Here is a 27,056-nt window from a genome sequence, read left to right on the forward strand (position 1 = left end):
GGAGTTACTTGAAATTAGGGAGATCAATGTTCATACTACTGGGTTGTAAACTATCCAAGCGAATGAATCCCGCCCATTTGTTTAGTTTAGTTTAGAGACACAACGTGGAAGCAGGCCCTTCGGCCCCCCGAGTCCCTGCCGACCAGCGATCCTCGTACACTAGCACAATCCTACACACCAGGGACAATTTACAATTATACCAAGCCAATTAGCCATGTCTTTGGAGTGTGGGAGGAAACCGGAGCACCTGGAGCAAACCCACAGGCAGCAACTCTACCGCTGCTCCAACGTGCCACCCGTGCACGCATTAACATACATGCTTGCATGCCAGATGGGAATCAGATTTGGTCTTTGCATCCTTGGCTTGCTGTCACCTAAGCTGGGCAGCTCCAGCACATGGAAATTGTATTGGACAAGGTGTTGATCTCGTGTTGATATCCGGGACACCGGAGCCTGCCCTTCCACAGCCCGTGCTCCTCATAGTAATGCAATGGAAAACAACTCAGGGACCATATCATGTATTAAGCTTATACTTGGACCATCGTGCATCGCATAGTAATCAAGTGTTTCTTGTATAATGCGTCTGAATGCGCAGCTGGGAGAGCTGCTGCTTCACAGCGCCAGAGACTCAGGTTCGATCCTGACCTGTGTGGAGTTTGTACCTTCTTCCTCTACCCGCGTGGGCTTCCTCCGGGCGCTCCGGTTTCTACCAACACCCCTGTACTTTCCTGCACTTGGTTTAAATGCTGCCATGTTTTGTTTTTTAAATGTGGACAGTACTCTCTCCTTTGCAGCAAGATAATAATGGTTCTCCCTGTGACCGCGTGGGTTTCTTCCGGGTGCTCCGGTTTCCTCCCACATCCCAAAGACCGTGCGGGTTTGTAGGCTAATTGGCCCTCTGTAAAATGCCCCGGGTGTGCAGGGAGTGGGCGAGCAAGTGGGACAACGTAGAACTGGGTGATCGATGGGCAGCGTGGACTCGGTGGGCCGAAGGGCCTGTTTCCATGCTGTATCTCTAAACTTAAAACTAAGTTTGTACTCGCTGGAATTTAGAAGATTGAGGGGGGGATCTTATAGAAACTTACAAAATCCTTAAGGGGTTGGACAGGCTAGATGCAGGAAGATTGTTCCCGATGTTGGGGAAGTCCAGAACAAGGGGTCACAGTTTAAGGATAAGGGGGAAGTCTTTTAGGACCGAGATGAGAAAGTTTTTTTTCACACAGAGAGTGGTGAATCTGTGGAATTCTCTGCCACAGAAGGTAGTTGAGGCCAGTTCATTGGGAGGGAGTTAGATGTGGCCCTTGTGGCTAAAGGGATCAGGGGGTATGGAGAGAAGGCAGGTACGGGATACTGAGTTGGATGATCAGCCATGATCATATTGAATGGCGGTGCAGGCTCGAAGGGCCGAATGGCCTACTCCTGCACCTATTTTCTATGTTTCTATGTTTCTAAACTAGAACCAAGTTCTGTATTTAGTTGATATTTCACGACTCTGGCACATTACTAAAGCTTAAATATACTTTGCTGCCATTCAGTAAAACACAAAGTGCTGGAGTAACTCAGCGGGCCAGGCATCAATTGTGCAAGGAATGGGCAGGCGACGTTTGGGGTTGGGACCATTCTTCACACTGATTCAATAAATCTTTGCAACACTCTCTCGCTCTATATCTAGGCAACCAGGGCAAAACAGCACGTAATACCGCAGGTGTGGTCTGGCAGAGAGCCCACATAATTGCAAACAAGACATCCTTAATCCCGAGTGTGTAGAAAGGAACTGCAGATGCTAGTTTACCCCGAAGGAAGACACAAAGTGCTGGAGTAACTCAGCGCTTCTCTGGAGAAAATGATATTTCGGGCCGGTTTGTGAAGTAGGTTCCCGACCCGTCTTTTTTTTCTCCACAGATGCTTCCTGACTCAGTTAGATTTAGTTCTTGGGGCTGAAGGAATCAAGGGATATGGGAGGAAAGCAGGAACGGGGTACTGAATTTAGATGATCAGCCGTGATCATATTGAATGGTGGTGCTGGCTCGAAGGGCCGAATGGCCTGCACCTATTTTTCTATGTTTTTCTTTGGTTCCTCCGGCACTTTGGGTTTTGCTCAAGATTCCAACACCTGCAGTTTCTGATATCTCCATGTCGGTGACGTTCAAGGGCATTAATTGCACACTTAGTACAGGTGGAATATCAAATTGGAAAGCAAAGTGAACTCAGGGGCAGGGGGGGGGAAACCCTCTTAAAGTTCCCATTCCTCTGGAGGTCAACTGGAGATGGGTCTGAAGAAGGGTCAGTCTGGAGAAGGGTCTCGACCCGAAACGTCACCCATTCCTTCTCTCCTGAGATGCTGCCTGACCTGCTGAGTTACTCCAGCATTTTGTAGGTTATTAAGGGGTTGGACACGTTAGAGGCAGGAAACATGTTCCCAATGTTGGGGGAGTCCAGAACCAGGGGCCACGGTTTAAGAATAAGGGGTAGGCCATTTAGAACTGAGATGAGGAAAAACTTTTTCAATCAGAGAGTTGTGAATCTGCGGAATTCTCTGCCTCAGAAGGCAGTGGAGGCCAATTCTCTGAATGCATTCAAGAGAGAGTTAGATAGAGCTCTTAAGGATAGCGGAGTCAGGGGGTATGGGGAGAAGGCAGGAACGGGGTACTGATTGAGAATGATCAGCCATGATCACATTGAATGGCGGTGCTGGATGGAATGGCCTCCTCCTGCACCTATTGTCTATTGTCTATTGAATGGGTGACGTTTCGGGTCGAGACCCTTAGAAGGGTCTCGACCCGAAACGTCACCCATTCCTTCTCTCCTGAGATGCTGCCTGACCCGCTGAGTTACTCCAGCATTTTGTGAGATAAATCCCTTCGATTTGTACCAGCACCTTCAGTTATTGCCTTACACTAACTGGAGATGGCCATTAAGTGCACTGTCCATCCAATTCCATCCTTGCATTCTGCAACAGTTGAGGTTTAATTCGACTTCTTTCCACCCGACAAACGAAGGACAAAGGAAAGTCTACCTGGGATGATCCGCCTGTTTCTCCTCATCCAACTGATCAGGCTCTCCGAGTTGCAATTGCACTCCCAGGGGTTCCCGGCCAAGCGCACCGACCTCAGGTGAGGGAGCGCCGACAGGAGGTTGACATCTAGGAAGGTCAAGCCGTTGCCGCTCAGGTCAAGGTCTTGCAGCTTGGGGTTTGCAGAGAGCGCCCGGCTGTCCACGAAAGTCAACCCCTTGTTGCCGCCCACTTTCAGCACCACCAGGTCAGCCAGGTACCTGAAGGTGAGGTGCGTGATCTGCCGCAAGCGGTTGCGGCTGAGGTCCAGGTACACCAGCCTCTGCATGTTGACCAAGGAGCTGTGGGAGATCTCAGTCAGCGAGTTGTTGCTGAGGTCCAGGTGGACCAGCCCCCCCAGGTAGTTGAGGTGGACGGGGAGGCTGGAGATGTTGTTGTTACAGAGGATCAATTGCTTGGTGGCGAAGGGAATGTCAAATGGGAACTGCTGGAGGTGAGCGCCCGTGCAGTTGATTGAAAACTGGCTGCAATTGCAGCCGTTGGGACAGCCGGTGACCCGAGCCACTTTGGCTACGAGGAAGACACTGAGCAGTCTTAAACCCTTCAACATGAAAGACGCATCCATGCTCCCGGACCTTCTCTCATCCAAGTCTCCCCACGCAAGTCATCTCTTTCTCCGGGAACGTCGCTTCTGTTTGCTCGAGGTCTTGTTGGATCAGGCAGTGTCGAGATCCATGGACACTGTGCGTAAGGTTGGAGATCACAGTGGCTTTGCGCCTTGTGCATCTGCCCCCTTCACGCTCTCCGAAGCCTTCTGAAAGTCACACCTCAGTGTGGATGACATTACCTACACTGGGCAGGGTGAAATATGGGTTATGGGTCACGGCAAATAATCACTTCGGTATGCTACAAAATACACTTTCATTTCCTTAACGTGCGTTATATTTAGAAATGCGGATTATTTATTTACCACGCGCGTTAAATTCCTACCTGCTCTAAGGCAATCCGTTAACCAATCTGCCAAATATAACATGACAAGTCAATTATTAAAGGTTACAGCTTGTTTTGCGTGTCACTTTTCGTTTCAGCTTCACGTTTAGTAAATTGAACATTGGTGACCACCAAGCTATTAAACTTGACTTCCCTTCGGCCGCCAATGTTACAACCCAATGCGCAAAGTGCTGGGGCGGCTCAGCGGGTCAGGCAGCATCTCTGGGGGAAAGGAATAGGTGCCTTACCTGGTGCCAAGATGTCTCAGACTGACTTCAGAACATCTTCTAGAGGGAAGGTGAACGGCGGGAGGTGGTTGTGCATGTGGGCAGAAATGAGGTGGGGAAGAAGAGGTTAGAGGCTCTGCAACGTGGGTGTAGAGAACTGGGTAGGAGGCTGAGAAGCAGGACCTCTAGGTGGGTATCTCTTGGTTGCTTCCAGTACCTCGTGCTGGTGAGTGTAGGATCAGGGAGATCGGGGATCTGAATGTGTGGCTGAGGAGTTGGGGCAGGGATTTAGATTTCTAGACCACTGGGATCTCTTCTGGGGCAGGGGTGACCTGTACAAAAGGGACAGGTTGCACCTTAACTGGAGGGGGACCGACATTCTGGCAGCAGGTTTGGGCTTAAACTAAACAGTGGGGGGGGGGGGGGGTGGACTCAACAACATGGAAGCGAATGCGTGCAGTTAACGGGAAAGAGAGTGCAGGGTAGGTCACGTTTAAACTAACGGGGCAGGGGGATGGGAACCAATGCAAGGAGACAGAGGGACATAAAAGGAGGACAGAAGCCAAAGGTAGAAGGGAGATAAGAGAAACAAACCTGAAAGCTTTGTGCCTTAATGCGAGGAGCATTCGTAATAAGGTGGATGAATGGAATGTGCAGTTAGTGGTTGAGGAATATGATATAGTTGGAATTACGGAGACATGGCTCCAGGGTGACCAAGGCTGGGAGCTAAACATGCAGGGGTATTCAATATTCAGGATGGATAGACAGAAAGGAAGAGGAGGCGGGGTGGCATTGCTGGTTAAAGAGGAGATTAATGCAATAGCAAGGAGAGACATTAGCTTGGATGCTGTGGAATCGGTATGGGTAGAACTGCAAAATAGCCAAGGGCAGTAAACGCTTGTTGGAGTTGTGTACAGACCACCAGACAGCAGTAGGGAGGTTGGGGATAGCAACAAGCAGGAGATTAGGGATGTGCGTAGCAGAGGTGCAGCAGTTATCATGGACGACTTTAATCTACATATAGATTGGGCCAAGCAAACTGGTAGCAGTGCTGAGGAGGAGGATTTCCTGGAATGTATACGGGATGGTTTTTTAAACCAATATGTAGAAGAACCGACTAGAGGGCAGGCCATCCCAGACTGGGTATTGTGTAATGAGGAAGGATTAGTTAGCGATCTTGTTGTGCAAAGCCCCTTGGGCAACAGTGACCATAATATGGTGGAATTCTGCATTAGGATGGAGAGTGACACGGTTAATTCAGAGACTGGAGCCCTGAACTCAAAGAAAGGAGGCTTTGAAGGTATGAGACGGGAGTTGGCTAGGATAGACTGGCAAATTATACTTAAAGGGTTGACGGTGGAGATGCAATGGCAAAGATTTAAAGACCGCATGGATGAACTCCAAAAATTGTTCATCCCTGTCTGGCGACAAAATAAAACGGGGAAGGCGATTCAACCGTGGCTAACGAGGGAAATCAAGGAACGTGTTAAAGCCGAGGTAGAGGCATATAAATTGGCCAGAAGCAAACCACTGGAAGAAATGTAGAACTCAACAGAGGAGGACAAGGGTTAATTAAGAAGGGGGGAAAAGAGCTTGCGGGGAATATAAAAACTGACTCTAAAAGCTTCTTTAGATATGTAAAATGGAAAAGATTAGTGAAGACAAATGTAGGTCCCTTGCAACCAGAGACAGGGGAATTTATAATGGGAAACAAAGAAATGGCAGAACAGTTAAACAAATACTTTGGTCTGTCTTCACTAAGGAAGACACAAACAATCTCCCAGAAATACATGGGGACCGAGGATCTAGTGGGAGGGAGGAACTGAACGTGATCCACATTAGTCAGGAAATGGTGTTAGGCGAACTGTTGGGACTGGAGGCAGATAAATCCCCAGGGCCTGATGGTCTGCATCCCAGAGTACTCAAGGAGGTGGCCCTAGAAGTCATGGACGCATTGGTGATCATTTTCCAATGTTCTCTCGATTCTGGATCAGTTTCTGTGGACTGGATGGTAGCCAATGTCACGCCTCTGTTTAAGAAAGGAGGGTGAGAGAAAACGGGGAATTGTTGACCAGTTGGCCTTGCATCGGTAGTGGGGAAGATGCTTAGGTCGATTGTTAAAGATGTTAAAGCAGGGCATTTGGAAAGCAGTGACAGGATCGGTCAAAGTCAGCATGGATTTATGAAGGGGAAATCATGCTTGACTAATCAGGAATTTTTTGAGGATGTAACAAGTAGAATGGATAAGGGAGAGCCAGTAGATGTGGTGTAACTGGACTTTCAAAAAACCTTTGACAAGGTTCCACACAAGAGATGAATGTGCAAAATTAAAGCACATGGTATTGGGGGTAGGGTATTGACATGGATAGAGAACTGGTGGCCAGACAGGAAGCAAAGAGTAAGAATTAACGGGTCCTTTTCAGAATGGCAGGCAATGACTAGTGGGGTGCCGCAAGGCTCAGTGCTGGGACCCCAGTTATTTACAATATATATTAACGATTTAGACGAGGGAATTAAATGTGAGGTCTCCAAGTTTGTGGATGACACAAAGCTGGGTGGCAGTGTGAGCTGCGAGGAGGATGCTATGAGGCTGCAGGGTGACTTGGACAGGTTGGTTGAGTGGGCAGATGCAGTACAATGTGGATAAATGTGTGGTTATCCACTTTGGTGGCAAGAACAGGAAGGCAGATTATTACCTAAATGGTTTCAGATTAGGAAAAGGGGAGGTGTAACGAGACCTGGGTGTGCTTGTACATCAGTCACTGAAAGTAAGCATGCAGGTACAGCAGGCAGTGAAGAAAGCTAATGGCATGTTGGCCTTCATTGCGAGAGGATTTGAGTTTAGGAACAAGGAGGTCCTACTGCAGTTGTACAGGGCCCTGGTGAGACCGCACCTGGAGTATTATGTGCAATTTTGGTCTCCTAATTTGAGGAAGGGCATTCTTGCTATTGAGGGAGTGCAGCGTAGGTTCACCAGGTTAATTCCCGGGATGGCGGGACTGACATATGATGAAAGAATGGGTTGACTGGACTAGTATTCACTGGAATTTAGAAGGATTTGAGGGGATCTTATAGGAACATAAAATTCTAAGGTTTGGACAGGCTAGATGCAGGAAAAATGTTCCCGATGTTGGGGGAGCCCAGAACCAGGGGTCACATTTTAAGAATAAGGGGTAGGCCATTTAGGACTGAGATGAGGAAAAACCTTTTCACCCAGAGAGTTGTGAATCTGTGGAATTCTCTGCCACAGAAGGCGGTGGAGGCCAATTCACTGGATGTTTTCAAGAGAGAGTTAGATTTAGCTCTTAGAGCTAATGGAATCAAGGGATATGGGGAAAAAGCAGGAATTTTATAGACAATAGACAATAGGTGCAAGAGGAAGCCATTCGGCCCTTCGAGCCAGCACCACCATTCAATGTGATCATGGCTGATCATTCTCAATCAGTACCCCGTTCCTGCCTTCTCCCCATACCTCCTGACTCCGCTATCCTTAATAGCTCTATCTAGCTCTCTCTTGAATGCATTCAGAGAATTGGCCTCCACTGCCTTCTGAGGAAGAGAATTCCACAGATTCACAACTCTCTGACTGAAAAAGGTTTTCCTCATCTCAGTTCTAAATGGCCTACCCCTTATTCTTAAACTGTGGCCCCTTGTTCCGAGAAGCAGAGGGCCGCTGGCCGGCCAGCGGGGGGAGAAGAAGAGGAGGGAGAGGAGGGGGAGGAGGAGGAAAGGACGGGGTTGAGCGAGCTGGGTGAGGAGCCGCGGGAAGAACCCGAGCCGAGGGGCTTGGAGGGACTGCAAGGGCAGAATCAGTGAGCGCTGGAGGTCGGCGACCCGCCGGGGCCTGAGGGCGAAGAGCCGTGCTCGACGGTCTTGGAGGAGGAGGCGGTGGAAGAGGAGAAGCGGAGTGTCCAGCCCGAAGAGGAGGAGGAAGAGGAGCTGGGGAGAGGCCGATCGGCAGCGGAGGCCGAGCAGCAGCGAGAGCTGGGCCGGACGCTGGGAGCCGAGGTGGAGGACCAGGCCAGCAAGTGGAAGCTGACGGAGATGGCGAGCGGGGAGAAGGGCTGGATGGCCAGCAGGAGCGGCGAGGGGCCGAAGAGCCGCAGGAAGCGAGGCGCAGAGCAAGGGCACCGAGCCTGGAGGAGCGAGGAGCGCGGGAACGGGGAGAGGTGTCCGGACGCTCGGAGCGCCGGGAGGAAGATGGAGTGGCGCTGATGGGAGAAGGCCAGCCGTGGGGTCCGGGGAAAGCAAAGTGCGGCCGCAACATTGAACTGCAATACCCTCTCATTAGGACTGGCAAATTGTTCCACAACAGAAGTCATTCCAAACGTAAAATAGAAGAAAACGACGCTGCCCTGAAAGCCATAGTAAGTGCTTGCCTGCAGTACACGACTTGCCCCCCACAAGGCGTTGCCTGGCAACCGTACAGGTCAGGGGTCGTCCTTGCCTGCTGTGCAATCCCCCTATAAGACCTTAAATGTACATTGAGCTACGCTACTTTCAAACAAAAAAAACCTCACGCTGCTATGATTTACAAAGCAGACCTGGAGACTCTTTGGCTTTGAATGGAGCCAGTGTTATCAGTGCCCTCTGCACATTAAGTCTGCTAATCTCCTGGGCCAATTTAGTTGTGATGGGAAATGGTTCTGTGTATAGACCAGGATTGTGCTGAACCTATACGCCTTCTCACATCAAACGTACTTTTATCGTCTGCAGAAGGGTCTCGACCCGAAAGGTCGCCCATTTCATCTCTCCAGAGATGTTGCCTGTCCTGGCTTGAGTTACTCCAGCATTTTAGATTTTTTCTTTTAGATTTAGAGATACAGCGCGGAAACAGGCCCTTCGGCCCACCGAGTCCGCGCCGCCCAGCGATCCCCGCACATTAACACTATCCTACACACACTAGGGACAATTTTTACATTTGCCCAGCCAATTAACCTACATACCTGTACGTCTTTGGAGTGTGGGAGGAAACCGAAGATCTCGGAGAAAACCCACGCAGGTCACGGGGAGAACGTACAAACTCCGTACAGACGGCGCCCGTAGTCAGGATCGAACCTGAGTCTCCGGCGCTGCATTCGCTGTAAGGCAGCAACTCTACCGCTGCGCTACTGTGACTATCTTCGGTTTAAACCAGCATCTGCAGTTACTTCCAACACATGTACTTTTATTTATGATATGTACTTGAAAGAAAGAGTCAATTAGCCAGCCGACATAAGTCAAAAGTCGTGCCTTTTATGGGAGGAAGATGAAGCAGCTTTAGCAGTCTGGACGAACGTGCTATTTGCTTCGCAAACTAATTTTTCAGCAAACCCATGACTCGTTAATGATTGTCTAGGATGTAGCATAGTTTTTGCATTATTTAATTCCTTGGCAAAGATGCTGATTATAGACAATAGACAATAGACAATAGGTGCAGGAGTAGGCCATTCAGCCCTTCGAGCCAGCACCGCCATTCAATGAGATCATGGCTGATCACTCTCAATCAGTACCCCGTTCCTGCCTTCTCCCCATACCCCCTCACTCCGCTATCCTTAAGAGCTCTATCCAGCTCTCTCTTGAAAGCATCCAACGAACTGGCCTCCACTGCCTTCTGAGGCAGAGAATTCCACACCTTCACCACTCTCTGACTGAAAAAGTTCTTCCTCATCTCCGTTCTAAATGGCCTACCCCTTATTCTTAAACTGTGGCCCCTTGTTCTGGACTCCCCCAACATTGGGAACATGTTTCCTGCCTCTAATGTGTCCAATCCCCTAATCATCTTATATGTTTCAATAAGATCCCCCCTCATCCTTCTAAATTCCAGTGTATACAAGCCTATTTGCTCCAGCCTTTCAACATACGACAGTCCCGCCATTCCGGGAATTAACCTAGTGAACCTACGCTGCACGCCCTCTACCAATTCTACCAATTCATCCAATACTTGGATAGTAGTATGATCGTCATGGTGAGTTTCTTCTTCCTTGAAGTAGGGGCAACGCAGTACTTGCATTGCACTCGTGTGGAACAGTCCTCCTCGGACTGAAAGGGATAACCGTCATGAACGGCCTAAATCTCCATGGAGTATCACTGTTTCTGCCAGCTCAGGAGGTTTGATGTTTTGCGGGTGCTTTACTTTGGCTGAATGCTTATGGCCTTGGAGATTGAGCATCCATTTATCGTGTTAAATTGATGCGTTAAACTCAGTTTCAGTTTTAGTTTAATGTCACGTGTACCGAGGTACAGTGAAAAGCTTTTTTGTTTGCGTGCTAACCAGTCAGCGCAAAGACAATACTACATGATTACAATCGAGCCATTCACGGTGTACAGATACATGATCAAGGGAATAATGTTTAGTTCAAGGTAAAGCCAGTAAAGACCGATCAAAGGTAGCCCAAGGTAGTGTAAGAAAATAACTGCAGATGCTGGTACAAATCGAAGGTATTTATTCACAAAAAGCCGGAGTAACTCAGCAGGTCAGGCAGCATCTCAGGAGAGAAGGAATGGGCGACGTTTCAGGTCGAGACCCTTCTTCAGACTGATGTCAGGGGGGCGGGACAAAGGAAGGATATAGGTGGAGACAGGAAGACAGTGGAAGATCTGGGAAGGGGAGGGGAAGAGAGGGACAGAGGAACTATCCAAAGTTGGAGAAGTCAATGTTCATACCACTGGGCTGCAAGCTGCCCAGGCGAAATATGAGATGCTGTTCCTCCAATTTCCGTTGGGTCTCACTATGGCACTGGAGGAGGCCCATGACAGAAAGGTCAGACTGGGAATAGGAGGGGCTCCAGATGTCAACTAATTTACATCGGCGAAACCGAACGCAGGCTCGGCGATCGCTTCGCTCAACACCTGCGCTCGGTCCGCATTGACCAATCTGATCTCCTGGTGGCTGAGCACTTCAACTCCCCCTCCCATTCCCAGTCTGACCTTTCTGTCATGGGCCTCCTCCAGTGCCATAGTGAGGCCCACCGGAAATTGGAGGAACAGCACCTCCAATTGGAGGAATAAGCTACACCTGCCATTTCTCCGTCCATTTCCGCAGCTGGAGATGGAGTTTAGCCTGAGCAAGCGTGAGGAGATGCACCTTGGGAGGATGAATGTATGAGGAGGGTACACAGCGATTATGGGGGGAAGGCAGGAGAACGGGGCTAGGAGGGAGAGATAGATCAGCAATGATTGACTGGCACAGTAGACCTAATGGGCCGAATGGCCTAATTCTGCTCCTATCACTTATGACAGTCACATGGGAGAAATGGGTGAAGTGGGGGGCAACGTTACCTAAAATTGTAGAATTCACTTCCATTCAGTTCGCCAAGGTCTGCTGGATCTCCTGATTTAGTTTAGTTTAGTTTAGTCTAGTTTAGGCTAGTTATTTTAGTTTAGTGATAAAGCTCGGAAACAGGCCCTTTTGCCCACCGAGTCCGTGCCGATTAATGATCACCCATACATACACAAGCACTATTCCACACACCAGGAACGATTTACAATTTACCGAGGCCAATTAACCCACAAACCTGCACGTCTTTGGAGCGTGGGAGGAAACTGGAGCACCCGGAGAAAACCCACGTGGTCACAGGGAGAACGTACAAACTCTGTACAGACAGCACCCAAGGTCAGGATCGAACCCGGGCCTCTGGCGCTGCGAGGCAGCAACTCTACCGCTGCGCCACCGTGCAGCAGTTGCGAGCTATTTTAATTCCCCCTGCTATTCCTGTTCTGACATTTCTCTTCCGGGCCTCCTCTGGATTGTCAGAGATGTTGCCAGACCTGCTAAGTTTCTCCAGCACTTTGTGTACATTTGAGACAAAGCTGTTCTCTGTGCCCTGATGGGGTAAGTGATAAGAGACAGAATCCTGGTTTCAAACTCTGTACTGAGGGATTGTTTCATTAAAGAGAAAAATACAATCGCAACTAGAAGCATTCTGGCCATTGGCTGGCCCATAGCAGTTTAGTTTAGTCTAGTTTAGTTTAGGTTTTTTTGGTTCGTTTCGTTTCGTTTCGCTTATTATTGTCACGTGTGCCGAGGAACAGTGAAAAGCTTTCTTGTTGCGTGCTAACCAGTCAGCAGAAAGTCTATACATGATTACAATTGAGCCGTCCGCAATGTACAGATACAGGATAAGGAGTATACCATTTAGTGCATCTTATCGAAACATATAAGATTATTAAGGGGTTGGACACGTTAGATGTTCCCAATGTTGGGGGAGTACAGAACCAGGGGCCACAGTTTAAGAATAAGAGGTAGGCCATTTAGAACGGAGATGAGGAAAAACTTTTTCAGTCAGAGAGTTGTAAATCTGTGGAATTCACTGCCTCAGAAGGCAGTGGAGGCCGTCTCTGAATGCATTCAAGAGAAGACTAGATAGAGCTCTTTATTCACAAAATGCTGGAGTAACTCATCAGGTCAGGCAGCATCTCAGGAGAGAAGGAATGGGTGACGTTTTGGGTCGAGACCCTTCTTCAGTCTGAAGAAGGGTCTCGACCCGAAACATCACCCATTCCTTCTCTCCTGAGATGCTGCCTGACCTGCTGAGTTACTCCAGCATTTTGTGAATAAATACCTTCGATTTGTACCAGCATCTGCAGTTATTTTCTACGAGATAGAGCTCTTAAGGATAGCGGAGTCAGGGGGTATGGAGAGAAGGCAGGAACGGGGTACTGATTGGAGTAACTCAGCAATGCCAGGCAGCATCTCTGGAGAGAAGGAATGGGTGACGTTTTGAGTCGAGACCCTTCTTCACTGGGAGTGGGAGGGGCTCCAGATGTCAATTTATTTACATCGGCGAAACCGAACGCAGGCTCGGCGATCGCTTCGCTCAACACCTGCGCTCGGTCCGCGTTAACCAATCTGATCTCCCGGTGGCTGAGCACTTCGACTCCCATTCCCAGTCTGAACTTTCTGTCATGGGCCTCCTCCAGTGTCACAGTGAGTCCCACCGGAAATTGGAGGAACAGCACCTCCAATTGGAGGAATAAGCTACACCTGCCATTTCTCCGTCCATTTCTGCAGCTGGAGATGGAGTTTAGCCTGAGCAAGCGTGAGGAGATGCACCTTGGGAGGATGAATGTATGAGGAGAGTACACAGCGATTATGGGGGGAAGGCAGGAGAACGGGGCTAGGAGGGAGAGATAGATCAGCAATGATTGACTGGCACAGTAGACCTAATGGGCCGAATGGCCTAATTCTGCTCCTACCACTTATGACAGTCACATGGGAGAAATGGGTGAAGTGGGGGGCAACGTTACCTAAAATTGTAGAATTCACTTGCATTCAGTTTGCCAAGGTCTGCTGGATCTCCTGGTTTAGTTTAGTTTAGTTTAGTCTAGTTTAGGCTAGTTATTTTAGTTTAGTGATAAAGCTCGGAAACAGGCCCTTTTGCCCACCGAGTCCGTGCCAATTAATGATCACCCATACACACACAAGCACTATTCCACACACCAGGAACGATTTACAATTTACCGAGGCCAATTAACCCACAAACCTGCACGTCTTTGGAGCGTGGGAGGAAACTGGAGCACACGGAGAAAACCCACGTGGTCACAGGGAGAACGTACAAACTCTGTACAGGCAGCACCCAAGGTCAGGATCGAACCCGGGCCTCTGGCGCTGCGAGGCAGCAACTCTACCGCTGCGCCACCGTGCAGCAGTTGCGAGCCATTTTAATTCCCCCTGCTATTCCTGTTCTGACATTTCTCTTCCGGGCCTCCTCTGGATTGTCAGAGATGTTGCCAGACCTGCTAAGTTTCTCCAGCACTTTGTGTACATTTGAGACAAAGTTGTTCTCTGTGACCTGATGGGGTAAGTGATAAGAGACAGAATCCTGGTTTCAAACTCTGTACTGAGGGATTGTTTCATTAAAGAGAAAAATACAATCGCAACTAGAAGCATTCTGGCCATTTGCTGGCCCATAGCAGTTTAGTTTAGTCTAGTTTAGTCTAGGTTTTTTTTGGTTCGTTTCGTTTCGTTTCGCTTATTATTGTCACGTGTGCCGAGGTACAGTGAAAAGCTTTCTTGTTGCGTGCTAACCAGTCAGCAGAAAGTCTATACATGATTACAATTGAGCCGTCCGCAATGTACAGATACAGGATAAGGAGTATACCATTTAGTGCATCTTATCGAAACATATAAGATTATTAAGGGGTTGGACACGTTAGAGGCAGGAAACATGTTCCCAATGTTGGGGGAGTCCAGAACCAGGGGCCACAGTTTAAGAATAAGGGGTAAGCCATTTAGAACGGAGATGAGGAAAAACTTTTTCAGTCAGAGAGTTGTAAATCTGTGGAATTCACTGCCTCAGAAGGCAGTGGAGGCCAATTCTCTGGATGCTTTCAGGAGAGCGCTAGATAGAGCTCTTAAGGATAGCGGAGTCAGGGGGTATGGAGAGAAGGCAGGAATGGGGTACTGATTGAGAATGATCAGCCATGATCATATTGAATGGTGGTGCTGGCTCAAAGGGCCGAATGGCCTCCTCCTGCACTTATTGTCTATTGTCTATAGTGCAAGATAAAGTCCTGTAAAGACCGATTAATGACGATGGACATAAAATGCTGGAGTAACTCAGCGGGTCAGGCAGCATCTTTGGAGAAAAAGAAAGATAAGAGGAATAGATCGGGTAGATGCACAGAGTCTTTTGCCCAGAGTAGAGGAATCGAGAACCAGGGGACATAGGTTCAAGGTGAAGGGGAAAAGATTTATATAGGAATCTGAGCGGTAACTTTTTCACACAGAGGGTGGTGGGTGTATGGAACAAGCTGCCAGGGGAGGTAGTCGAGGCTGGGACTATCCCAACGTTTAAGAAACAATTAGACAGGTACATGGATCGGGCAGTTTGGAGGGAAATGGACCACACACATGCAGGTGGGACTAGTGTAGCTGGGACATGTTGGCCGGTGTGGGCAAGTTGGACAGAAGGACCTGTTTCCACACTGTATCACTCTATGACTCTATGACTCTATACTTTGAAGGTCTCCAATGAGGTAGATGGGAGGGCGGCACGGTGGCGCAGCGGTAGAGTTGCCACCTTACAGCGAATGCAGCGCCGGAGACTCAGGTTCGATCCCGACTACGGGTGCTGTACTGTACGGAGTTTGTACGTTCTCCCCGTGACCTGCGTGGGTTTTCTCCGAGATCTTCGGTTTCCTCCCACACTCCAAAGATGTACAGGTATGTAGGTTAATTGGCTGGGCAAATGTAAAAATTGTCCCTAGTGGCTGTAGGATAGTGTTAGTGTGCGGAGATCGCTGGGCGGTGCGGACCCGGTGGGCCGAAAGGCTTGTTTCTGCGGTGTATCTCTAAAAAATATATATATATTTTTAAACACTCTCTAGTTGGGAAGAGAATGGTTCAGTTGCCCGATAACAGTTGGGAGGAAACAGTTCCTGAATCTGGAGTTTCTCTGACGTGAGGTAATGAAACCCACTCGCCTTCTGCAACGTCATTGGTGCATGCAATCAGTTCTCACTGTGGCAGCCAGAACAGACCTGCCTCCAAAGGTAAATAGGAAGTCAGTGCTTCCACAGAATTGGCAGATCAGTGTCAGATGGTGACGCAGCAGGTTATATCTGCACAGCTTCCTGCTTTACCAGTCAGGGGTGTTGCTTCAGGCACACACCATCAAAGGGCTCTCGCCTTCTCGCAAAAGGGCAGGATCAGCAAAGCATCATGTGCTGCAGGATAGGCACAAAATGCTGGAGTAACTCAGCAATGTCAGGCAGCATCTCTGGAGAGAAGGAATGGGTGAGGTTTTGAGTCGAGACCCTTCTTCACTGGTTAGGGATAAGGGAAACGAGAGATATAGACGATGATGTAGGTAGATAAAGAACAAAGAATGTAAGATATGCAAAAAGGTGATGATGATAAAGGAAACAGGCTATTATTAGGGTCTCGTCCCGAAACGGCCCCCATTCCTTCTCTCCTGAGATGCTGCCTGACCCGCTGAGTTACCTCACCATTTTGTAACCAGCATCTGCAGTTGTTTTCCTACATGTCTTCCACTACAAATTCTCCTCAAGGTATGTCTACTTTGAAGAAGTTCTCCTCCTCTCTTCGACGAGAGTTTGGTTCAGTCTGAAGAAGGGTCTCGACCCGAAACGTCACCCATTCCTTCTCTCCTGAGATGTTGCCTGACATTGCTGAGTTCACTCCAGCATTTTGTGTCTACCTATTGTTAGCTGTTTGTTGGGTGAAAACGAGAAGCTAGTGCGACTTGGGTGGGGGAGGGATGGAGAGAGATGGAACCTCAGCTCCTGAAGTAGAGAAACCAAGAACTCCAGATGCTGGTTTATACCGAACGCTGGGGTAACTCAGTGGGTCGGGCAGCATCTCTGGAGAAAAGGCGTCTGAAGTAGGATCTCGAGCCAACATGTCACCTATTCCTTTTCTCCAGAGAGGCTTCATGGGTGATGCTCTGGAGAGCATGCATAGGTGATGTTTCGGGTCTGGAAGAATCCCCACCTGAATCATCACCCATCCTTTTTCCCCAGAGATGCTGCCTGACCCGCTGAGTTGCACCAGCACTCCGTGTCTATCTCCCCTGAACGTCTGACTCAGATTGAGACTGCTGGCAGTACATGGAGTTACTTTGCCACTCGTAGAAAACGCCGCACATCTGAATATCGAAGAATGGAGAAACAAAGAACTACAGATGCTGGTCTATACCAAAGATAGACACGAAGTGCTGGTCCCATTTACCCTCGTTTGGCTCATATCTCTCTAAACCTTTCCTATCTATGTACCTGTCCAAGTGTCTTTTAAATGTTATAGTACCTGCCTCAACTACCTCCTCTGGCAGCTCGTTCCATGTTCCCACTACGCTCTGACTGAAAAAATTGTCCCTCACCCTTTTCCTTTCCTCGCTCACCTTAAACCTATGTGCTCTGGCTCTTGATTCTCCTACTCTGGGTAAAAGACTATGTGCATTCACTCTATCTATCCCCCTCATAGTCTAGTACACCTCTATAAGATCATCACTCAGCCTCCTGCGCTCCAGGGAATAAAGTCCTAGCCTGCTCAACCTCTCTCAAAAGATCAGGCCCTCGAGTCCTGGCAACATCCTCGTAAATCTTCCCTGCACTCTTTCTCGGTTATAGATTCATAGAGTCATAGAGTCCTACAGCACAGAAAGAGGCCCTTCGGCCCATCGTGTCCGCGCCGCCCTTTACCAAACACAGTCTAATTTTAATCCCATTTTCCCGCATTTGGACCGCAGCCCTGAATGTTGTAGCATTTCAAGTGCCCATCCAAATGCCTCTTAAACGTTGTGAGTGTTCCCGCCTCCACCACCACCCCAGGCAGTGAGTTCCAGACTCCAACCACCCTCTGGGTGAAAAAGTTCTTTCTCACATCCCCCCGAAACCTCCCTCCCCTTACCCTGTATCTATGTCCCCTCGTTGTTGAACCTTCCACCAGTGGAAGAAGTTCCCTGCCATCTACCTTATCTATGCCCCTCATGATCTTGTACACCTCGATCATGTCCCCTCTCAGCCTTCTCTGCTCCAGGGAAAACAACCCCAGTCAGCTCAGTCTCTCCTCATAGCCGAGGCCCTTCATCCCTGGCAGCATCCTGGTGAATCTCCTCTGCACCCTCTCCAAAGCTATCATATCCTTTCTATAATGTGGTGACCAGAACTGTACACAATACTCCAGCTGTGGCCTCACCAGTGTTCTGTACAATTCCATCATTATCCCCCTACTTCTTTATTCGATGCCCCGGCTAATGAAGGCCAGTAACCCATATGCCTTTTTGACCACCCTGTCCACCTGTCCTGCTGCCTTCAAGGACTTGTGTACCTGTACTCCCTCTGTACCCCTGCCTTCCCTAGGGTCCTTCCATTCACGGTTGCTTTTTAAAGGTTTCTGCTTGATATAGTCATGGAGGCAGAGAGTCATGCAGTGTGGAAACAGGCCCTTCGGCCCAACTTGCCCACACCAACCATGTCCCATCTACACTGGTCCCAGCTGCCTGCATTTGGCCCAACTCCCTCTAAACCTATTCGATCCATGTACCTACCTGTCCATCTACCTTTCTCACACATTGCAATGGGACCCGCCAAATGTTGCGATATACCTGCCAATATCATGTTGGCAAGTGTGCCAAAAGGTGAAGACTCACCGATATTGGCGAGTGTTCACATCAAAGATACTAGAGGAGCAAGATAGACCACTCGACCCTAAAAACCGTAGTATGTCACGGCGCCATTTTAGTAGGCAGAAACTTGCAGAAACATTTAAAAAGGAAAATGACAAAAATCTGTGAATTGATAGAAGAGATATATTCTTCATTTTTATGGTATCACCACACATACTGTTCCCCCAAAACACTGATTACACTACAAGAGGCATAGCGAACGGCGGGTTTTGCTTACTAAAATGGCGGATGTTATGCTCCTTTGCGTACTACACTTCAGTAAAGGCGATTTCGTCGGAGTGGTTCATCTTGCTCCTCTAGTATCTTTTGGTTCACATTAAGAATATTTGGCTTCCTTTAATACAGGCAAATGTGAGGCTCAACCTGTGCTTATTTCGAGGATCAAACACTATCGAGTTGTTTAGGATTAGCTCCAAGAAATAAAGTCCTAGCTTGCCCAATCTCTCACTACATCTCAGGCCCCCAAGTCCTGGCAACGTCCTCACTGTAACATAATGTACACAATATTTTACACAAATCAATGACGAGTCTCACCCCAGTCACACACTCTTCTCCCTTCCCCCATCAGGCAAGAGGTACAGAAGTGTGGAAACGCACACCTCCAGATTCAGGGACAGTTTCTTCCCAGCTGTTACCAGGCAACTGAACCATTCTACCACCAACTAGTGAGCGGTTCTGAGCTACCATCTACCTGATTGGAGACCCTCAGACTATCTTTAATCGGACTTTAACGGACTTTATCTTGCACTGAACATTATTCCCTTTATCCTGCATCAGTACACTGCGGGCAGGTTGATTGTAATCATGTGCAGTCCTTCCACTGACTGGATAGCACGAAGCAAAAAGCTTTTCACTGTTCCTCGGTACACGTAAAACGAAACTAAACTAAACTACACTAAACTAAACTAAACTTAACCCTAGCAGTGAAGACCAGGTTGTTTTTTAAAGGGTTTTTTTTTTTAAAGAGAAGATTGAGTCTTGATTAGTGAGGGCGTCAGAGGTTACGGGGAGAAGGCAGGAGAGTGGGGTTGAGAGGAAAAATTAAATCAACCATAATCAAATGGTGGAGCAGACTCGATGGGCTGAATGGCCTAATTCTGCTCCTATGTCTTATGGTCTTACGGCTAATGGTAAACCAAACTAAACTAAACTAAACTTAACTAAACTAAACTTAACTAAACTAAACGAAATTAAACTAAATGTAACTAAACTAAACTAAACAAAACTAACCTAAACTACACAACTGAAACAACTGCGGAAGAATCACATAAGATTTCCCTTGCCTTATGTCACAATCAATATTATCCTGGCATTGCTGTGACATTAATCCGATATACATACCACCCTCTCCTCTGAGCACTAGTCCGTTCGGGAAGTCCAATATTACACCACAGGAACCACGAGCACAGATTCTAATGTGAGTGTGGTTGGACAGTCACCCCTTTCCCACCAGTCTGGCGTGGTGCAAGTAAAAATGAAACAATAACCACCAAAGCGTCGGTAAAAAAGAGGAGGGTGAATTTCAACTCAGGACATGCTGACGAGGTGGAGCCTAACTTTGAATTATGGTTCCAGCTGACACATTGTTAGTCCACATTTTTTTGTGTAAAGTCAGATTTATAAACATACATAGGTATTTATTCACAAAATGCTGGAGTAACTCAGCAGGTCAGGCAGCATCTCAGGAGAGAGGGAATGGGTGACGTTTCGGGTCGAGACCCTTCTTCAGACTGTAAACATACAGTGTGAGCAAGTTATGGGTCAAAGTTCCATCGGTGCAACTCTTTAAACGTTAGAGATACAGCGCGGAAACAGGCCCTCACGGCCCACTGAGTCCACACCGACTGGCGATCACCCCGTACACCGGCACTATCCTACACACTACGGACAATTTTACAATTTTACCGAAGCCAATTAACCTATAAACCTGCACGTCTTTGGAGTGTGGGAGGAAACCAGAGCACCCGGAGAAAATTGCTATTGAGGGCGTGCAGCGTAGGTTTACTAGGTTAATTCCCGGAATGGCGGAACTGTCATATGTTGAAAGACTGGAGCGACTAGGCTTGTATACACTGAAATTTAGAAGGATGAGAGGGGATCTTATCGAAACGTATAAGATTATTAAGGGGTTGGACACATTAGAGGCAGGAAACATGTTCCCAATGTTGGGGGAGTCCAGAACCAGGGGCCACAGTTTAAGAATAAGGGGTAGGCCATTTAGAACAGAGATGAGGAAAAACTTTTTCAGTCAGAGAGTTGTGAATCTGTGGAATTCTCTGCCTCAGAAGGCAGTGGAGGCCAATTCTCTGAATACATTCAAGAGAGAGCTAGATAGAGCTCTTAAGGATAGCGGAGTCAGGGGGTATGGGGAGAAGGCAGGAACGGGGTTACTGATTGAGAATGATCAGCTATGATCACATTGAATGGCGGTGCTGGCTCGAAGGGCCGAATGGCCTCCTCCTGCACCTATTGTCTATTGTCTATTGTCTAAAACCCACGCGGTCACAGGTAGAATGTACAAACTCCTTACAGACAGCACCCGTAGTCAGGATTGAACACAGGAGTTTGGTGCTGTAAGGCAGGAACTCTACCACTGCGCCACTGTGCTGTCTACTAACTCGTTTAGAAGTAAATTATTTCGTGGAAGGAGCAAACGACACCAAGTAATGATTGCAACAATGTCGAGGAAACTAAAACTACTTCTCAATCTTCTGTTTGCCTCGTGTTAAACATGAAGAAACATTTGGACAGGTACATGGATAGGACAGGCTTGGAGGGATATGGTCCAAATGCAGGCAGGTGGGACTAGTGTAGATGGGACACGTTGGTCGGTGTGGGCAAGATGGGCCGAAGGGCCTGTTTGCGTGCTGTATCACTCTATGACGTGCTCTTCAGACAATTTCATAATCTTTTTCAAAGGGTCATTCAGGATAAATGTAATGGTTTCCATACATGAGCCCAAAATATTTTTGTAGATCGCAACTATTGCAGTTATCATACTAATGATAGGAAGCCCCGGACAGAACAACAATAACATTTATCATTTGATTTTTTTCCTGAGTCACTGGGCGGCACGGTAGCGCAGCGGTAGAGTTGCTGCTTTACAGCGAATGCAGCGCCGGAGACTCAGGTTCGATCCTGACTACGGGTGCTGCACTGTAAGGAGTTTGTACGTTCTCCCCGTGACCTGCGTGGGTTTTCTCCGAGATCTTCGGTTTCCTCCCACACTCCAAAGACGTACAGGTATGTAGGTTAATTGGCTGGGTAAATGTAAAAATTGTCCCTAGTGGGTGTAGGATAGTGTTAATGTACGGGGATCACTGGGCGGCACGGACTTGGTGGGCCGAAAAGGCCTGTTTCCGGCTGTATATATATGATATGATACAGCACAGAAACAGGCCTTTCGGCCCAGCTTGTCCATTGGGCTAGTTCCATTTACTGCTTCATTCCTACATTCCTACATTCCTGCATTCTAAACCCTTCCTACCCAGATATTTGTCCAAATACCTTTTGATAGTTGTGTTTGCATCTGCTTCTAGAACTTCCTCGGGCAGCTCATTCCAGATTTACCCTCTGAGCGAAAATGTTGCCCCTGAGGTCCTACGTAAAATCATTTCCCTTCTCACCTTAAGTCTATGCTCTCCAGTTTATTTTTTTTTAGTTTAGTTTAGTTCCGAGATGCACTGTGGAAACGCATCTAGTCCATCAGTAGAAACATTGTCTCTGGGGAGACAAAAAAAAATGTTGGCCTGCAGGGTCAATCAATGGCCATTGTACAATGGAAAGCAATTAGGCACAATTCCTCTCCACTGACTGAGATCATTCAGATCACTGTATCACTGGATGTGGGCTATAACATAGCATCACTGGGATTAACTTTAGACTTTAGGGACACAGCGCGGAAACAGGCCCTTCGGCCCATCGGGTCCATGCTGACCGGAGATCACGCCATACACTAGCAATATCCTACACACCAGGGACAGGTTTTCACTGAAGCCGATTAACCTACAAACTTGTACGTCATTAGCGTGTGGGAGGTAACCGGAGCACCCGGAGAAACCCACGTGGTCAAGGGGAGAACGTACAAACTCCGTACAGACAGCACCCGTAGTCAGGATCGAACCCGGATCTCTTGCGCTGTAAGGCAGCAACTCTACCGCTGCGCCACCGTGCTACCCAAATATTTATAATTTATCATTTTTAATCAGTTGGGTTGATAATCCAGTATTGGAGTGGGTGCAGCAAACCTTGCAATCAAGTATCTTGAGCAATAAAAGGTGAGCTGGCTGCTCTGCGTTTGTTTGCTGAAGTAGTCACCAGTTTGATTGCTTAGTGTTTACTTTAGTTACTTTTACACCCACACCCAAAATTATTCATTGACTGAAAAACACAGCGTGGAAACAGGCCCTTCGGCCCACCGACTCCATGCCAGCCATCGTTCCACCCATTCACACTAGTTCTTTGTTATTCCACTTTCTTGTCCACTAGGGACAATTTGCAGTGGGCAAGTTAAACAACAAACCTCTTTGGAATGTGGGAGCAAACCGCAGCACCCAGAGGAAACCCACGCAGTTACCAGGAGAACGTGTAAACTCCACACAGACAGCACCCGTTGTCAGGATTGAACCTGGGTCTCCGGCACTGTGAGGCAACGCATCAACTCTACTGCCAATTGACAACATCATTAACGTGTTTTAGTTACTATCTTTAATTGCTCAAACAGGAAAAATGTTCCTAATGTTGGGGGAGTCCAGAACCGGGGGCCACAGTCCAAGAATAAAGGGGGGGGCAATTTAAAACTGAGGTGAGAAGAAACTTTTTCACCCAGAGAGTTGTGAATTTGTGGAATTCTCTGCCACAGAGGGCAGTGGAGGCCAATTCACTGGATGGATTTAAGAGAGAGTTAGATAGAGCTCTGGGGCCTAGTGGAGTCAAGGGATATGGGGAGAAGGCAGGCACGGGTTACTGATGGTGGATGATCAGCCATGATCACAATGAATGGCGGTGCTGGCTCAAAGGGCCAAATGGCCTCCTCCTGCACCTATTTTCTATGTTTCTACTAGAAAAGAGATGATCCGTTGGCCCAAACCTCTCCTACATTGGTCTAGCACCTCCCCTCTCACCTCCCTCCCCTTCCCCTCCCCCCACTCCCCCCCTCCCCGCCACTCACCCACTCCATCCCCCCTCAACCCCCCTTCTCCCCCTCCCCCTCCCCCCCACTCACTCATTCACCCATTCCATCCCCCCTCAACCCCCCTTCTGCCCCTCCCCCCCACTCACTCACTCACCCACTCCATCCCCCCTCAACTCCCCCTTCTCCCCTCCCCCTCCCCCCCACTCATTCACTCACCCACTCCATCCCCCCTCAACCTCCCTTCTCCCCCCTCCCTCCACTCACTCACTCACCCATTCCATCCCCCCTCAACCCCCCTTATCCCCCCCTCCCCCCACTCACTCACTCACCCACTCCATCCCCCCTCAACCCCCCTTATCCACCCCCTCCTCCCTCCCCCCCCCCCCCCCCCCCCCCCCCAGTCGAAATATCGTAAGTCGAAGCATCATAAGTCTGGGAGCATCTGTGTTAGATCAACCGCCCCAACTGCTAGGTGCGGACCCGTTGGGTTCCCATTGTGACGTCAAACACGGAGGTATTACTACGCAGGCGCGGCTGACAGGCAGGGCAAGTGGGAAAGGAATTGATTAAAGTTTAATAAATTAATGTTTTTTAAAGTTTGAAAAGTGAATAACTTTTAAAACGTAACAACCATTTGAACCATAGGCCAATGGTGAGTAAGGTAGGCCTAAAATTGTTGCGCTTTGGTGTACTGTTTTGGTTGTATTTCGGGTATAAATATATTTATGAACGAACAAACAAACAAACGAACACGATGAGAGTTTTAGTAATATATAGATAGATGTTTCTGAACAGAAGTTCACAAGTCATAGGAGCAGAATGTGGCCATTTGCCCCATCAAGTCTACTCCGTCATTCAATCATGGCTGATCTATTACTCCCTCTCAACCAAAGATACCAGAGGAACAAGATGAACCACTCTGTTGAAATCGCCTATACTGAAGTGTAGTACGCAAAGGAGCGTAACGTCCGCCATTTTAGTAGGCAAAACCCGCCGCTCGCTCTGCCTCTCGAAGAGTAGTCAGTGTTTTGGGGAACAGGATGTGTGATGATACCATTAAAATGCAGAATATATCTCATCTATCAATTCACAGATTTTTATTTTTATTTTAAAATGTTTCTGCAAGTTTCTGCCGACTAAAATGGCGCCGTGACGTACTACGGTTTTTAGGGTCGAGTGGTCTATCTTGCTCCTCTAGTATCTTTGCTCTCAACCCCATTCCCCTGCCTTCCCCCCATAACCCCTGGCACCCGTACTAATGAAGAATCTGTCAACCGCACTAAAAGTACCCATTAACATTTCCTCCACCACCGTCTGCGGCAATGAATCCCACAGATTCACCACCCTCTGGCTAAAGAAAGGGAAGACCTTTTATTCAGAGGAATTTTGTTTTATTCTTAATATCTCAGTGATTAGAAATACCACCGGAGTCTTGTTGAAGCGAACAAGCTGCATTGTTTCCACAGCAACCGAGAGGGTTGGTTGGCACCACACGGGTCCTGTTGGCATCAAGTTAGTTAACATCAGATATCTATTCCTGTGATCAAGCGCAGGCTCGGAGGAAAGAGTGGGGGGGGGGGGGGGGGAGGCTGGGGGAGGGGAAGGGGGGGAGACATTGGATTGATATGGCCAATAAACAAAGAATATTCAGAGCTCAAATTTTCTTCACAGCCACGATATCCTCAGTGTGATGCTGTTTGGTGTCCTGGTCACTCACAGTGAAATATCAGCAAGATTTGCTGTTGTTCCAGGTCGGATATATAACACACTGAGTGCATCCGCAAACAAAACACGTCCGAGCCAAAAATCTGAAGACATTTGGGCAGGTACGTGGACAGGAAAGGTTTAGAGGGATATGGGGCGAAATTGCGGGCGGGACAGACCAACTTGCTCGGTATGGACAAGTTGTGCCGAAGTTTCCATGCTGTGTGACTCTGATTCCAAGCCACGAGATCCAATTTTGATCCATAGATGCGCAGGCTTGTAGGGTAATTGGCTTCGGTAAATAGTCCCAAGCCTGAAGGATAGTGTTGGTGTACGGGGTTATCTCGGGCCGGCGTGGACTCGATGGGCCGAATCACTGGGTTGGGCTGCGATTGGAGCTGAATAGTTCTCGATTAACTGGTTAAGATTTCTTTACAGGGAATGTAAACAGAATGTTGTCTTGTTTTGAGTCGAGGGGACCCCAACATTGGGGCAGATTTTCCACTGTCCGAGATCACGGATCATCTCCCTTGCACCTCAATGCTTCTTCCTATGTTGTACCTAGGGGTTCATCCTTCTGTTCAGCAAGACCTAGTGTGGGGCTGGGTAACCCTCAGCCTCACTAGGCAACTTTGCTCACAAGATAACTTTAACAACCGGCGAAACTCCCCCCCTCCTCTTCCCCTCTCTTCCTGTTAAACCTATCTCGAACATCAATTGAATGTTTCGTTTAGTTTGCAGATACACAGTGCGGAAACAGGCTCTTCGGCCCACCGGGTGCCTGTTGACCATTGATCGCCCGTTCACACTAGTTCTATCCTTCACACCAGGGACAATTTTCAGAAGCCAATTAACCTACAAATTACCCGCACATCTTTGGGATGTGGGGGGAAAACCGGAGCAGCCCGGTAAAGACCCACGCGGTCACAGGGAGAACGTGCAAACGCCACACACACAGACGGCACCCGTGGTAGTCAGGATCAAACCGGGTCTCCGGTGCTGTGAGGCAGCAACTCTACCGCTGTGCTGCCCTCTAATAACTGCTCCTGCTTTTAAGTAGTTTTGACATTTACAAAAAGCACCATTTTCTTTTTAAAAGGTTAGAATTTAAACTAGTTTTGATAAATTAAAATGCATGCAGTTTAAAGGCATTTAAGCTAGCATTTAAATCAATTAATAAGCATCGCTGTACCTGTCTGGCGGCAGCTGATTTCTCTCACTCATCTCGACACGGCTGCTACACTTATCTGGTGTGAGCAAACTGGCAGCTAGTGAACTGGAAGATCTGCAGAAGTTGGCAATGCTTCACCAGGGAGTTCTTCGGCACAGCTTAGGTGTCTCGGGGCTGGTACCATGCTGAGAAGACAACTGCCTTCATCAGTCAGCACATACTCCAGCTTTCCTCCCCTCAAGATCGGACCTATCCTTGCACACGTCAAAGTCGGAGCCTTCCCAACCAACCTAATATTGTTCGCAGCTGATTAAACCTGCAGCATAACTGATGCAATGCATTCTATTCTGGAAATAAACAACCTTGGTCACCATCTCCAACAATTGGCAAGTGTCCTATATCTACCCACATCACCGCCTATATTTCTCGCTTCCCTTTCCCCTGACTCTCAGTCTGAAGAAGGGTCTCGACCCGAAACGTCACCTATTCCTTTTCTCCAGAGATGCTGCCTGTCCCGCTGAGTTACTCCAGCTTTTTGTGTCTGTCTTTGTCCTGAAGATATGTTCCTCTAAAGTCGAGTTAAGATGGTGGAGCAGCTTTGCTCCTGCTGCTGTTTCTTGGGCCTCCTCCGGGGAATCGAGGACCTCCTGTTCCCTCTCTGGTCTTCCAGGCCATAAGGTGGCCGGTG

General features: G+C 48.3%; 1 protein-coding gene across 2 annotated transcripts in view; it reads right to left on the reverse strand.

Moving 5' to 3' along the window:
- Nucleotides 1–26,565, reverse strand: part of LOC144598155 (leucine-rich repeat-containing protein 52-like) — a 29,926-nt gene extending 3,361 nt beyond the window's left edge. The window contains exons 1-2 of one of the 2 annotated variants that reach the window (XM_078408053.1): nt 26,390–26,565; nt 3,017–3,865 (exon numbers count right to left, since the gene is read on the reverse strand). In XM_078408053.1, the coding sequence (XP_078264179.1) occupies nt 3,017–3,638 (622 nt within the window). In that variant the 5' untranslated portion in view covers nt 3,639–3,865; nt 26,390–26,565. Of the gene's footprint in view, nt 1–3,016; nt 3,866–19,700; nt 19,819–26,389 lie in introns of those variants that run through there. The other variant, XM_078408052.1, reaches the window with a different exon arrangement.
- Between the last annotated feature and the right edge of the window lie 491 nt (nt 26,566–27,056).

This window comes from Rhinoraja longicauda, chromosome 11, assembly GCF_053455715.1.
Source record: "Rhinoraja longicauda isolate Sanriku21f chromosome 11, sRhiLon1.1, whole genome shotgun sequence".
Lineage (NCBI taxonomy): Eukaryota > Metazoa > Chordata > Chondrichthyes > Rajiformes > Arhynchobatidae > Rhinoraja > Rhinoraja longicauda.